General features: G+C 35.1%; 1 protein-coding gene across 1 annotated transcript; it reads right to left on the bottom strand.

The window, feature by feature from the left end:
* Window positions 1-3,680: 3,680 nt before the first annotated feature.
* Window positions 3,681-11,820, bottom strand: LOC125069926 (segmentation protein Runt). The gene is made up of 3 exons (XM_047679552.1): window positions 11,070-11,820; window positions 6,015-6,149; window positions 3,681-4,327 (listed from the first exon to the last, which is right to left on the bottom strand). The coding sequence occupies exons 1-3, from the start codon at window positions 11,515-11,517 to the stop codon at window positions 3,681-3,683; spliced, it is 1,230 nt and encodes a 409-aa protein (XP_047535508.1). The 5' UTR covers window positions 11,518-11,820.
* Between the last annotated feature and the right edge of the window lie 2,549 nt (window positions 11,821-14,369).

Raw genomic sequence — 14,369 nt, 5'->3', positions numbered from 1 at the left:
AATAAAGTTTGTTAAATTGAACTGGGTTTCACGTTCATATAATAATAATTAAATAAATAATTTAAATATCAATTACAGTCACAGCCTGTATAAGTCCTATTGGTAGCGAAAAGCCTTCTATTTTAAGAAGAAGGTTTCATTACTTTACGGTGTTCCATTGCCGGATGGTTATATATGCAATGGTGGGTACGAATAGTAGATTCTCATCCGCAACATGTATTTTTTCGGCACGATGTTTATCAGCACGGCAATCGTCATAAGAGTCAATAACAACAATAACAATGCTAATGATGAATAAAAAAAAAGAAACATAAAAACTATTTTTTTGACATAAAGATTTTTTATCTGTAATTTATTAAGATTATATAATTGAAAATAAAGTTGAGAAACTGCATTCAAACATTATAAAGTTAATTATTATTATTAAAACGTTCTTTAATTTTCTTTGCTTTTGATGATAAATTGTAACGGTTTGTATTTCGTACATTTACTAAAACTTAGACTTGCGTCGCATATATGTCTATTATACGCCTTTTAGACTATCTCTACAATACTGTAAAAATAAAGGATTTTATCAAACAATAATAAAAATCGCACACTTCCACGTCGGATAGCAGGCTCGCTTGTATTTAGAAAAGGTTCCATTTCGATTTTTGTTGGGTCTTCCCCGGTCGGTACAATAAAAGCACGTGGCAATCTTATCGATATGCGATGTCGAGTCCGGCCCGCGGGCGAGCGCTTAAGCCGCAGTTCCATAACGGATAAAGTAATGTAGAATGAGTAAAACCTTTTTAGGAGTACAATTTTTAGTGAAAATCTAATTGAATTTTTTAAATAAAGTACATTCTATTTATTTAAAAAAATAGAATAAAAGAATTAGGTTATATCTGTATAACCTAATTCTTTGATTGTTAAGTTTTAAATAAGGATAATATGCAATAGTGAATTTGAAATAAATAATAAAATGGTCATTGAAAAGAAATGGGGAAAGTATTGTTCTTAATAATTTTATCATAATGTTTCATGGACATCGTGTCATTGATGATAGAAGTAATATATATAATGATAAACAACGATGTGTGAACATAGTATAACACAGCACAACTAAGATATTTATAATATCAATGTATAAATTTAGCATCGTATAAAGAGACTCGTGTAGTTTTGAATCTTTAAAATATGCACTGAATAATCACGACGCATTGAAGCCGCTCAAACAAAATTTTAAACTCAAAATACATCCACTGACGCAGGCCGGCCGTCTGGCCACAGCTTTTTAATACATCCAAATAGGATGGCCGTGATGTATGGACTCGTTTTCGCCAAAAAGCGAATCATAAAGTCGACGCCTGAGATACGAATCAAAGGCAGCATAATGAGGAACCTCTATTCATTGCGCGTCCCACGTGAATCAGTGCTGGATAAGACAAGATCAAGCTTTAATTTTAAAAACCTATATAAAATAATGATCATCGTTAAAGTATAAATATTATGTTGATTGGAATGAAGAGTATATTCGAGCTAATTTATTGTTGATTACATTAAAAAGTTCTCAGTTGTTAAACGTATGCTACTGTCAAGGTTAACACGTTCCTCCTCTAAATAAATAATTTTCGAGTTACAATCTAATCTGTAAACCAAATAAATTTAGGAGATGTTTATAACGAGTAGTAAAGTAGTAGTAGATGTTCATAAATAGGCTAATTGATATAAGGCGCAGATATTAGGCATATTAATAAAAATTTAGAAATGGATGCGCCCTTGATTCTAATTCTCACACATACTATTTAAACATTAACCTATAGTACATCTCATCCAGTATTTAGTAAATCTCTGTGAGCTGGGCGTTGTTTGAGGAGCGGGCGGCTGACCGCGGGGCGCAGGGCTGCAATCAGCTAACCGGATCAGCTCGGGCGCAAACACAATTGATAGCGCCACGCCATCGCTTCTCTGCACCACACCACGCACCTCGACAAATTTTACCTTCCCTGATGAACATTCGAGTTGAAATGAAGCTTTGTATTTTGTGTTATTTATTAGTATATTTTTATAATACATATTGCCTATTTCTAAATATCTTTATTCTGTTATACTTTTGGGTATTATGAAATGGAATCACTTGACTTGTATCCTAAAGTGTTAAAATATATATGTCAATAGTTTGTGAGAAAGAATGTAGATGATGATAATGAGCTTGTGTTAGATAATGTATTTATATAAATAGGCAAAGACATAATAATTCAGTATCCGTCCTCCTTTATTTGTCAGCTGATTTCCTTTTTTGTGTTAATTGACTTGCTTAAATATTGACATTAAAGAAAAAATTGGAAATAGGAATAGAAATCAAAATATTCGAAGCATGCCATCATATTTGTTTTCCTCAAATCAAATTCCAAGAATGATCAAGACTGAATTTCCAATACTGAGCGAAAACTAGTAATTGGAGTATGTCATGTGTAGTTTTATGTAAGTATTTTTTTTTCTTACGTAATTTCCTTAATGCGAGCGGTCCCGTTGAAATAAATTAACATCAATGAAATACTCGCATAAAGTCGCACACACACTAATGGAATAGCGTTCGTAGTAACCATACACGTGCATTGCACGTTGTGTCCAAATAACATAAACAGTCTCGGATGGTTGTCTTTATAGTACCATTTGTAACATTAGAAATATTAGCAGAGTTATCGTGATCAATTCGAATATTAATTAGTTGAATTGTACATTTGATACAAGCAATTATATCGTATGATAATACTCAGTCCGTTCCAATGTTTTCGCAGAATGATCAATTTTAATAAATGTAATATATTGTTGGTTTTTTGTATTCATTTAACGTATTCCCTGAAAATTCTTATTTAATTTTTAATTATTAAAAATATTGGAGAGATATTTATAGAGATAATTCACCTTTTACGCTATATATATATATATATTATTTTATTTTTTATCTGTGCTATGATGATGACTAAGGACTAAGATTTATATATCATTTTAATTCAATAAAAAAAATTAAAGTAATGAGGTTGAGGCTAAAACAACAGTGTTAGTATTTCAATAACTTAATCGCAACGAAATTTAGTAATTAATAAATTGATTCTAAAATTAAGGAGTATATTAATTGATGTCATTTTTTTGAGGATATTTTTGTTTTATTATATATAATTTTTAGTAGAGGGCTGAAGTTGTTTCTATAAATAAAATACAGTACATTTTTTCTGAAATCATTTTTTATCACGGATCTCTACATACTCGTATGTACACTTGCTTATCGAATTTTACTCGAATGTACATTATTAATAGACACATTTACAGTTTATACAAATAAATCGGGCTCCTATCTTTGCTGCTAAATTGAATAATCAGTCAATGTGAAAGATTAATATAATATTACACATTAAAAGTATATCTACGTAAGTAATTAAAGTATCTACATTATTAACATTCAAATAACTTTAATGTAATCTATTTATATTTAAAAGCTTTAACAACGCCCGTAACAGTCATTACATATTTTTACATTACTACGACTCCTGTCACCGAAGTCGGTATCAACTAAATATCTATCTCTATTAATAAATATCTGAATTTAATTTAATAATACAATATTTACAAGCTCGTTTTATCACATTTCAATAACACCGTTTCACACGGATATAAAGTCACTTACACTAAAAATGTCAATATGGTCGCCATACAGATTTGTGCGTTGATATCGAACCGTTTGTAATTTTGGTTGACGTCGGACTAGTGGAAAGGACACGTGTTGTGCGTTGGGATGTCGCTTTTAGTTCATTTCGCATTCGTGGTCGGTCAGATACCGTAGAATCGGCGGCCTGAACTTGTTTCATCTCTTGAAGCTCAACATTCGCCGGCCTCGTTGGGTGGAAAGCGGATTTCACTACTTCGATTTGTTCTTCGTCTGACTCGTCGGATATTGTCGCCTCGTGTGTGGAATTCACTTCCGATTTAGAATCGGCCTTCGATCTTGGGCTCGCGTTCACAATACTTCTTGGACTTCCACTTTGTCTACTGCTCGTAGGAGACAAACGTGCACTAGAAGTGTCCATCGAAGAAACATTGCTCTGTAAGTGCCTCAGAGCATCGTAAGGATTGATGCCATTCTTTAATGTTAGTTCTGGCGGTAGCGTCTTCAATGCGAGCTCCGCAGGGTGAGGTGGGAATGGTAATAAGCCATTTGGTGGAAGGAATGCACCGGGCGGTGGAATTAGTCCCCCCGATGGCAAACTTGCCATCGCCGGTGGGAACGGAAATAGTTCTCCTCCTGGCAATGCTACTGGCGGCGTTGTTATTGGTGTAGCACCACCTGTGGACAAAAGAAAATTGTATTAGTAATATAATAAAATAAATACTTTGTTCTACAGCTTCTGCTGTCTGATTTGACAACATGACGTTATATGAGAGACGAGCCCCTGGGGACTGCCAGAGGCACGCGGGCACTCTGATGATTCCCTGAACAACGAGGGTGCATAATCGTACTAAGGATAATGTACAATCTGTAGGCGTTTAAAGGCGGCTTCATCGAAAGGGATGTTTTTTTAGTACGATATTAGGAGGGTGAGGGTGCAATATTTATTTATCCGAACACAACGCCGCTCTTTACGATCCAGACACGACATTCTACCTTAATTTTACTCGATATGTCTCCTCTGTGTTCTCAGTCTGGAAACCGCATTAGCAATGCGCGGCACGTGTGAGGTGTTGCAACGGACACATGTTCGGTACAAAGCCGGTTCTATCGCGATAAGGAAGTTCGTTATCTCCGTGCACGGCTGACAAAGAGGACTCGAAACGTGAAATTTTCATTAGCAACAGTGTTCAAAAGTTCTTGTAGCTGTGAGCTTTGATTCTCGATAAGTGTAAGAGAAGCGGGCGCATAAAAAGGACACGATGGAGGCGCAGATTGGGCCACAAAGAGCTCGGAGGTGGTGCAGCGCTCGTATCTCTTTTACACTTTTTATATTTGCAGCAGTGGCAGTGGTGCGCAGACCACTTTAAAAGGCAAAGGGGGTGGGTGGGGTCGTAACTAGGGGGTAATTTGGTGAGGTGGGGGCCAATATCGGCGTCGCGCCTGATTGAGGTGATCCCGACGTTCAGATTTGAAACTGCTATGCGATAACTATGATGTTTAATTAATTTTAACATAGATAGCGATTTAATGATGAATTTTATTTCCTTATTTTGAACTTTAATGCGTTATTGTATAGTAATGATTACAGACTGTTTAAATGTTATCACGAATTTTCAGCAATATTTTAAATTGGTGATTTTATTAAAACGTTGCGAAGACATAGGGACTGTAAAGCAAGCTGCAGAGGTATTTGAATACAAATTGCAAAGTTAAGCGTATCGCTTTGTGAAAATGAACCAAGCTTAGGTTTAATAAAAGTCGGTAGGTGTTTGAGTACAACGCTCCTCGCGTTTCAGCGTCGGAAACAAAAAGTGGCTGGTGGCGCGGTCGCCTACATTGGAATAAAATTGACTCCACACTCTCTCGAACGTGAAGGTGGCGCTTTTTATACTTTTTCCGTTCTGCACCCCCACTTCCCCCGACGAACGGACTTCAGCGGGTGGTTTTGCTTCGGTCGGACCGGTGTTGTTTTGCAGCGCTCAAGAGCCGCTTCTTTTATTTGAGCCTTTGCGTTGTACGGCCTTGAGGGGTGGTTCCGTTGCGAGCAACATGTTTTCGAGTGTTGTTTGCTAAATCGGGAATTTTTAAATTAACGAATGCCAAATAATCCTTCGATCGGAAGTTTAGTAGGAATCACGGAATGGCAAATATCTGTTTTGAGCTCTATAAATTGCAGGTTTATATTTGCATGGACGTCCAGCAATAGTTCCGAAAACATCATAATTTAATTAAATCAAAAATGCGAAGTCGCGCCCCTTTTTCGAAAGGGAATACCGTTATTGCCCTATATTTTTCTTTTTATTTCACAATTTTCTTTTTACTACACATGCCACGTTTTTATGATTGAAAATTGATATCTTACCTTTTACTAGTGTCTGATCTCTTAATTGAGGTGGCCTAAAGTAATCTGCCCACGCATAGTTCAGATATGCTGCATCTAGCCATCCGGGATTCAATAGAAATGGATTGAATGCACCAGGATGACCATAACCATAATCTGAAACAAAGACAATAAATATTTAGAATTGATCACATAGGAACTTTTTTTATATTTTAATATATCGACTTTTTATACGTGGAACGTATTAGATAAATTAGACATAAGAATTAAGGACGCACTTATGTCGAGGTCAAACTTCGGGAATTTCCGTAAGGAGTCGCAATCACAACTCACAAAGGCAAGGTAGTAAAGGCGGCGACACACGGCCAGCACACTGTTTACCGCGCCCGCCGACTATAACAAGGGGCTTGTATACAAAACGACCGGTTTACTACTGCAGTTAGCCGGCATCTCTGTGCTATACGTTTTTACGACCCTCCACCATCACGTTGCCTTTCGCCTTTCAGCTAGCGAAACGCTTTTTTATTTGTTTAATCGATAGGCTACTGAAGACGCCACTGGCGACGTCTATTTTCGTTTTATGATCGTTTTTAATCCGGTCGCGAGTCATCTCAATCGATGCGATCAGGTGTATCGACATTTTTATTACGAGATTAACTATTTACGAGCACTTCGTCAACTTGTTTTGAATTACTGAACATTGTTTAGTGACTCTTCGTCTGATGTTTAATGTTGCACAAGTTTTTAAGTAGTTAGCCTAAATTCATTCGTTATCCAGATTGCTCTTGATCATACGCTTTTGTTTTTTTATGACGTACTAAGCAAGTTTACGAAAGCTATCACTTTATTTTTGTGTATACAATCCGTACCGATTCGTGATTAGCGAGTGTTCGGGCGAACGTTTCCCAAATCGCGGGTATTTTAAATTAAGAACGTGATGGATGGCCCGTCGCGCTGTCACGTGGCAATCCGGCTGAAGAGCTCCGCCATCATGGTACATAATAAGTTAAATGTGGAACTCGGAAATGGCCCGCTCCATTTGTTAATGCCAGTATTCAATTAAATTCGGTTCCCCAACCCTTTGCATGCGGGGCTCTGAATATTAACATGGTAACGAGAGCCGTTCTAACTGTTAGAAGACATTTCGGATTAATTATGATACACTGCTTTAGCTTTCACATTCTGTTTTTGAATTATGACGAACGCGTATTATGTTAAAAATAGTGCTGTGTACTGTAATGGTTCAATTAGCGTATCATTTTGGTACTATGATAATAACAAAGGCAAAGGCGATCCGACATAAGTGTCAAAATAGGCGTTAAATAACTCAAATGAGATGCGAGCGTTTGTTACTCGTAAATTAATGTGGAAGACGTGTTGGGCGCGTGTTGAATAAATGGAATCAGAGTTATGGCTCATAACTCGGGGCGGGTGGCGACGATGTCTTATGACAAACACCGCATTTATATTGTGTTTTAGTTTTGATTGTCTTGCGTTATTCTGAGACGTTATTATTGAGTCCTATAACTCGCGGCACACACTAATAATAAATCGCAATGGAATTTTTAAATTTGTTGACTTATTTATTATAACGTAAACACTAATTAAATATTGTTGAAGGGTATTGAATGATATTTGAAAAGAATATTTTAAATTAATCAGCAATAATAGATTTGGCTGAACTGAATAAAGCACATTTTCAAAGAAGCCAGTATACGACTGTCCTTTCAATATTGAAGTTATGAGGAAACAAATCGGTGGTAACTTCATCACATACGTCGGTTATGAGGGTCGCTGGGTGTGGATGTGGTATTAGCAGCGGAGGGACATAAAATCCATATTTTAGAGGCAGCGGGCGGTGGCGGGGAGATCAAACGGACTTTACGACGGGCCCCGAGATTGTTTACATCTGTTACGCGACCGTGGCCGCACCATGAAACTTGGTAACCGCTTGTACAGCAAGTGTCGCATATTAAACTCGAAACTGATCACTTACTCGTGATTTTTTCGAATTACTTTCAAGAGATCGATTTACAAGCAAGGATAAATAATTAATTTTAATAAAGTTTGCTTTACGAGGGTAAAGTATTGCTGTCGTACAAAGATTAGTTAATCTAACTTCAAATTGAACGGACCTGCAGAGATCCATAAAGGCGAAATGAACATCTACGCGACAAAAAAACGGCAACTCTAATTTGGTATATTATTAAAAATGGTACACATTTGAACAAGAGAAATTTTCAATTAAATTATACAAACCAACGTATAGTTCATATAATTTAGTTTATTCATGAATTATTCACTTATTATATGAATGAATAAATAGTAAAGCAAGATTATAATTTATGGAAATTATATTTTTATTGGTTTGTTTTTATAAATTTTAATATAAGCCAGGTTTGAAAACAAAAGATTGCGGATTGTAAGAGATCAAATTATTAAAGCTTTACTTTAATATTCAAAAGTTGGTATACAAACGATTGAATAGTAAGACGATTTCATTTATTAATGATACAGACACGGTAATAAAGCCACGACGCCACTGATCGAGTTATTATCCTCAGCTTTTGATGTTTATCGTCAAGGATGTTAGTTTTTCCGCGTGTCTTTTTATTATTGACCAAAGTTTGGGCGCATCGGTTTGTTTATACAGACGGTCTCGAACGTTGTAACGAAAATAGTTTTGTGGTGTCAAAACGTTATGATTCAAGCGTGATTTGTGGACTCGCTTTAATTGAGATGGGTTTTAAGACGTCTTTTTAAATTGTTCTTGATTTATTAATGGACGGATCGTTGAGTTAAAGTTATTTTTTATTCACGCTTTCGTAATAGGTATCAATTGATAAAACATATGTATATTTGAGAATTGATTGTAATTTTACAACTATTAAGTATATCCAAGAATTAGTAGTATAGCTACTAAATATAAATAAGGTCGCATATTTTATGAGGTTTTTAATGATTGACAATCAAATATATATTTATAGAAATAAATACAATATGCAAAAATGAGCCCTTAGGTTAAGTATTAAGTCTATTTTAGTTTTAATGTACAATATAATATAAACACATACATTATTTAACACATAAGTACACGTAACATATCATATTGTTTTGTATGTTGTTGTATCGTTACATAAATTAAAAACAACATTTTTTTTATAAAATAATAATAATAATGAGAGAACATTCGACTGTTGGTATAAATTTTTATTTGAAAGCAACAGAATTATTCTGTAACGAAACGACCTACTCGTCTTCAATCAAGTATTATTTTTAAAAGCTCTCACCAATAACAATTTATAAGGCGACGTCAAAACACTACTTAAGTCTCTTAAAGACAATCGAGCTATTTCTGTAACAGGCCTTCTATCCGGTTGTGAGGGATTAAGAGAACTAAGTAATTAATGTCTGCGTGATTGACTGATTCTCACGTTTCTACAATTGTACAGATGTTGAATTTTATTTTTATCTGATCTACATTCTAGAGATTATTCATTATATACAAAGGGGTGCGCTAGTTATGCGGCCGAGTTCCTTTTTTAAAATTATGATTTTTATAACACGATAAATATATAAAAGCAGAATCGTTGCATGTGTTTCATCTATTTGAAATATTTTTATATAAATGCATAGAATCAACGAATCTTATGTCCAGATCGCCTCAGTTGCTAATTTTAAAAATATTCAGTATAAAGATACGCCGCACACATGACTTAGGAATGAAACGATCGGCTAAAGATTAATTTAAAAAATGTAAACAAGAATAAATTTTGAAAAAACCGTTGTTTATGTCGCTGGTTCTTTTTGATCGTTGTTTTTTTTCCAAATGGCTCCTGTTTCTTTTATTGAACATTTAATAAGTAATCATTTGTATATTATTTAAAAATAAATGATCACTAAATTTCAAAAGTATAATGAAATATGAATTTGTTATTTTGTTGTTAATTTCACGTCAAATTAATAAGTCTAGATAGATAACATCGAATGTTATAGGCATAAAATTTTATTAATTTTTCTATTGAAACGCTGTATATTTATTTTAAAGTAAAACAAGATAAGTTAAATTATTTTTTGTGTTTTTATATATATTTAGGTAATAAATTCTATATTTTTATCGGAAAATATTTGTAATAGCAATTTGCTTCTGCGCTAATAGTTCGATTTCCGTAAATTGCAAGATTTTTATACGCTATGGCAAATTTTAATTAATAATTAAATATAAAATCGAAAAAATTCAATTTTTCAGTTGTATTACGACTTTGACAAAGATAACTTATAATTTTTCTGCATTTAAAATTTGTCGTGTCAAAATTGCAATTCGTCAAGGCAAGTTATATTTAAAAATATGTATATATTTTTTTACATAAAAATAAGGTTAAAAATAAATCTCAAGGTGTTAAAATGATATAAAATTTTATAATGACCAACTGCGATGGACAATCGTTCAGAGTCGAAATGGCTTGTATTAATCGCCCGTCAAATGGATATAAAACTATTTTAAATGTGGTCAAATGGTTGGAGCCGCAAAATCGTCTGTGGACTGGCGGGCGGCCAGCGCGCGCGCATTTATCTTTCAGATTATGCATATTATGTTTAATTATTTTTTTTATAACGTATGCTTTTTATTTTTCGAGATTATAGGTTTCTGGCGTTTATTTTTCAAGCAGTAATCGCGAAATGATGTTGATTTATATTTACAGCATGAATGTGCGGCGGTATAATTCTTTCAGAAATATGTTGCTAGCTAACATCGTAAAAATATGGGGCATTTCATTTTATTTAAAAAATATCTAGTAGTTACATCGTTTGTATTTTATAGCTTTCTAAATTCCAAATAAATTCTTTTAGAACTAATTATTCTTTTACAAATTAAGAACTATTCTTAATCAAATATAAGTATGATTAGACGATAGTATTAACAAAAAAAATAATATTTTGTTAAAAAAAAAATAATAGCTCTTGGTGTAGGTATTATATTGGTGTATAAGTAAAAGTTAATAACAAAATGTAATGTTAGTTAAGTTCTTATTTAAAAATGTAATAAGTATAAAGAATAAATATTGCAAAACTTACTTTGTTTAGTTCTAGGTTCTCGCGGGCCGTCAACTGTCACTTTGATAGCTTTGGTATAAGTCGCAACCTGGCTCGGGAAGCTGCTGATGGTGATGGTAAGTGAGAATGACTTCCCACGACCACTCCGACCCACGAACCTCAGGTCATTGAATTTTGCAACTTGGTTCTTCATTACTGCCGTGCAGTTCCTCATTTCTGCCATTACATTTTCATCATTTCCCGCTTTAATAGTAACTAATGTGCCGTCTTGAACGTCATCCAAGGCGACAACCTTAAACGCCACGGGTAAGGACTTGTTCGACCGCCAGTGACCAGGCAGTGCGGAGCAAAGTACAGCCGGTGAACCCGTCTGCACCAGGTCGCCGTGACTCTGCCGATAGTACTCATGGATGTGGGTGTAAACGTCCGCCATCGTAGGGGTCGGGGGACTCGCGTGTGGAAGGTGCATCGACTCCAGTTCACCCTAGAACACCTCTCGACACGCCACTAAAGTTCTCTGTCACGTCACTAGTCTTTACAACACTCCGTTAAAAGTTTTAAACACGCGATCGAAATTCAAACTCGCGGCAAAGCGGGCACGGAGCACTCCGGAAAGTTGTGCAAAGTATGGGCGCGAGACGTCGTGTGAGCCGTGGCCGACCGTCTGCACCACTTGTTGGGTGCGGGCAAGACGCCGGGCGGGGGACTCGGAAAAATAAATGGGCGACTCGCCGAGACCGCAAGCCGAAGACTCACGACGCGTGCCGAAGTCGCGGCGAAGGGACGCGTACTCGCGAGGACTGAGTTTCGACTGATGACTGCGATACGACGCGACTTTTTCCGATGGTCAATATTTTGCGTTCGCGCGGTCGCCGCCCCCACCCGGGTGGCGGCCCCTACGTCTCGTAAAAAGCGGGAAGGAGACGAAGGGTGCGGGCAGCGCGGAGCCGCAGTGGGAACGAACGGGACGGTCGCGGTCGATCTCTGCGTTTTTATAAAAATGCTCGCGGGAACGAGACGCTGTAGCACATCACTAGTCGGTGGGAGAGGGATAGGTGGATTTTTTTGAATTACCGCGGTGACGTATCACGAGGCGGCGGTAATTAGGCCACGGGGCGGCGGGAAACCGCGGCCGGTGCGAAAACCTATCAACGAGCTCATGAAAAATTATGATTTCCATGTTTGAGTCTAAAGCTTGGTTCGTGGGGTGGCACTTCATTTGGCCAAAGCATGCGTGGAATTCAGAACGCGATGTTCATCGAATGACATTTTTATTCGGAGACTTTAAATGAACTACGACTTTTTAACACATGTTGAATGAAATTATTCGTAACACAGTCAGTATCTGTGATGAATTATAATTATTCACGAATCTAACAAATAGGTGCATTGCATTAATTACGAGTGATGTTTGTAAAAGTATACACTTGCAATATAATTTCAGTCTTGAAAAATATGGAAAGTTATTAAAAGTTGTAAAGTTTGTCAGAGTAACCGCTTCGCGGTTAGGTTGTGGTGTGAGCAGGACGGCGCGAGGGGGCGTAGCGGCGGGCGGGGCGAACAAACTTGGGCATAACTTCTGACGGACTTTCCCGCGCTCTACTACTAACGTGTAAAACAATACGGACGAGCTATTTCGCGAACTTACTAATATTTATTTGAACTATTAAAATAAATGTAATTTATTGATACATAAGATTTAAATTAAAAAGAAATGGCAAAAAACTTACTTACTAAACCTTAAACTTTTATTTATGAATTTAAGTAGAAGTTTCCAATTAAATCCATAGTTTTAACAAATCGGTTAAGAAAAATTTACAAAGATTTAATCAATACGATCAGCGAAGTAGGTACACTAACATTTACTTTACGACATAAAAAGTTAGATTTAAAAAATATTGTATTAATAACATCAATACAATTGTTAAAGATTTTCTTGCATAATTATTAATCGCCTACCCAAATAGGTACATATAACTTAAAGTAATCTAGCAGTGGGATTCTGTAAAAACACGCGATTTTGATAGGTGCAAGTATCCTATAAATTTTACAAACATTATAGTCGCTATCGCCTTTCATATTTTAACATTTTGAAGCTTGTGTTCAGCGGTCTTTTTCGACCTTCAGTAGTATCAGTTGTATTATTATCAGTAGTAGGTATTAGTCATGTAGCTCTAAATTTAAAAATTGGTTATAATTATTATCGAGAGCAGGAGCAAATTATCACTACGCAATTTTCTTTATTATATTGAAACATTTTTTTTTAAATATCTACTTAAATTTCGGACATATGATTATTAAATAAGAAAAATATAAGGCTTCAATAATGCTATTAACTCTACCTTATTTCCCAATACCTAGCGTGGGAGCCCCAAGTGGATATGGGACCCTAGGCAGCCCTACATTGCCTAATGGATAATCCGAGCCTGATCGAGAGTTTGGTTTCCAAATAGACAAAGTTATTTTATCGAACTCTTCCCATTAAAAATTAGGTAGTTATATACGTAGATAAGTTATTATAATAAACAACAACTTAAACAAGAAAATGAATAATTACATTATACCTAATAGGTATAATTAATTTTCAGTTATTCTTCAGTTAGTCTTTGCAGCATTTTTCATACATATACCTATGTATATATATAAACACAAAATACATTTGAACAAAATTTTTCTTATAATTATAATATATTTAAATATTTACTATATATACGTTTACGTATATCATATATATATATATCTATATGTATAATATACATGGCCGTCGTCCAAGTTCACGTGTAAATCTATAAATATTCTCTTATGAAAGACGAATAAGAGAAATACCTATGAACTTATTGTAGCTATAATGTATTTTTATCAGGTATATTATTAAGCTCCGTAACCGTGACCGAAAGCCAAAGAATATTTTAAAAAGGCTACTTGTTGTTTCTGTGATTTTAACTAATATCACATAAATAGCCTTTAGTTCTCTTTTACAATTATTAAATAATCTAATATTCGTTGATGAAACTCTCCGAAACAATCTGATAATCCGTAATAATTTCGTATTCATAGCCATATTCAGATCCAAAATGACGTCATAACATCCATAACAATCCTAGTGCATTATCCAAAAACCCTATATATATTTTACCAACATCTCTGTCAAGAAAGACACGGTAACATCACTTTATTTTATTTTTATTTTAAAGAATAATATTATCATTAAATCAATCTTTCCGTAAGAAGATGTTATCACTAGTTACCATAGTCTTACCATAATGACAATTTATAGTATTATAATATATAAAAACCTAAAACTAAATTAAACGACAGATT

Source organism: Vanessa atalanta, chromosome 16, assembly GCF_905147765.1.
Source record: "Vanessa atalanta chromosome 16, ilVanAtal1.2, whole genome shotgun sequence".
NCBI classification, from domain to species: Eukaryota; Metazoa; Arthropoda; class Insecta; order Lepidoptera; family Nymphalidae; genus Vanessa; species Vanessa atalanta.
The sequence above is the reverse complement of the archived record's forward strand: the minus strand, read 5'-3'. Positions and strand labels throughout refer to the sequence as shown.

Excerpts from the sequence above, each read along its gene's own strand:
- LOC125069926 (XM_047679552.1), bottom strand. The coding sequence starts at position 11,517 with ATGCACCTTCCACACGCGAGTCCCCCGACCCCTACGATGGCGGACGTT. Across the intron at positions 6,150-11,069 it reads AGAACCTAGAACTAAACAAA|ATTATGGTTATGGTCATCCT; the intron begins GTAAGTTTTGCA and ends TCTTTGTTTCAG. Across the intron at positions 4,328-6,014 it reads AGATCAGACACTAGTAAAAG|GTGGTGCTACACCAATAACA; the intron begins GTAAGATATCAA and ends TTTTGTCCACAG.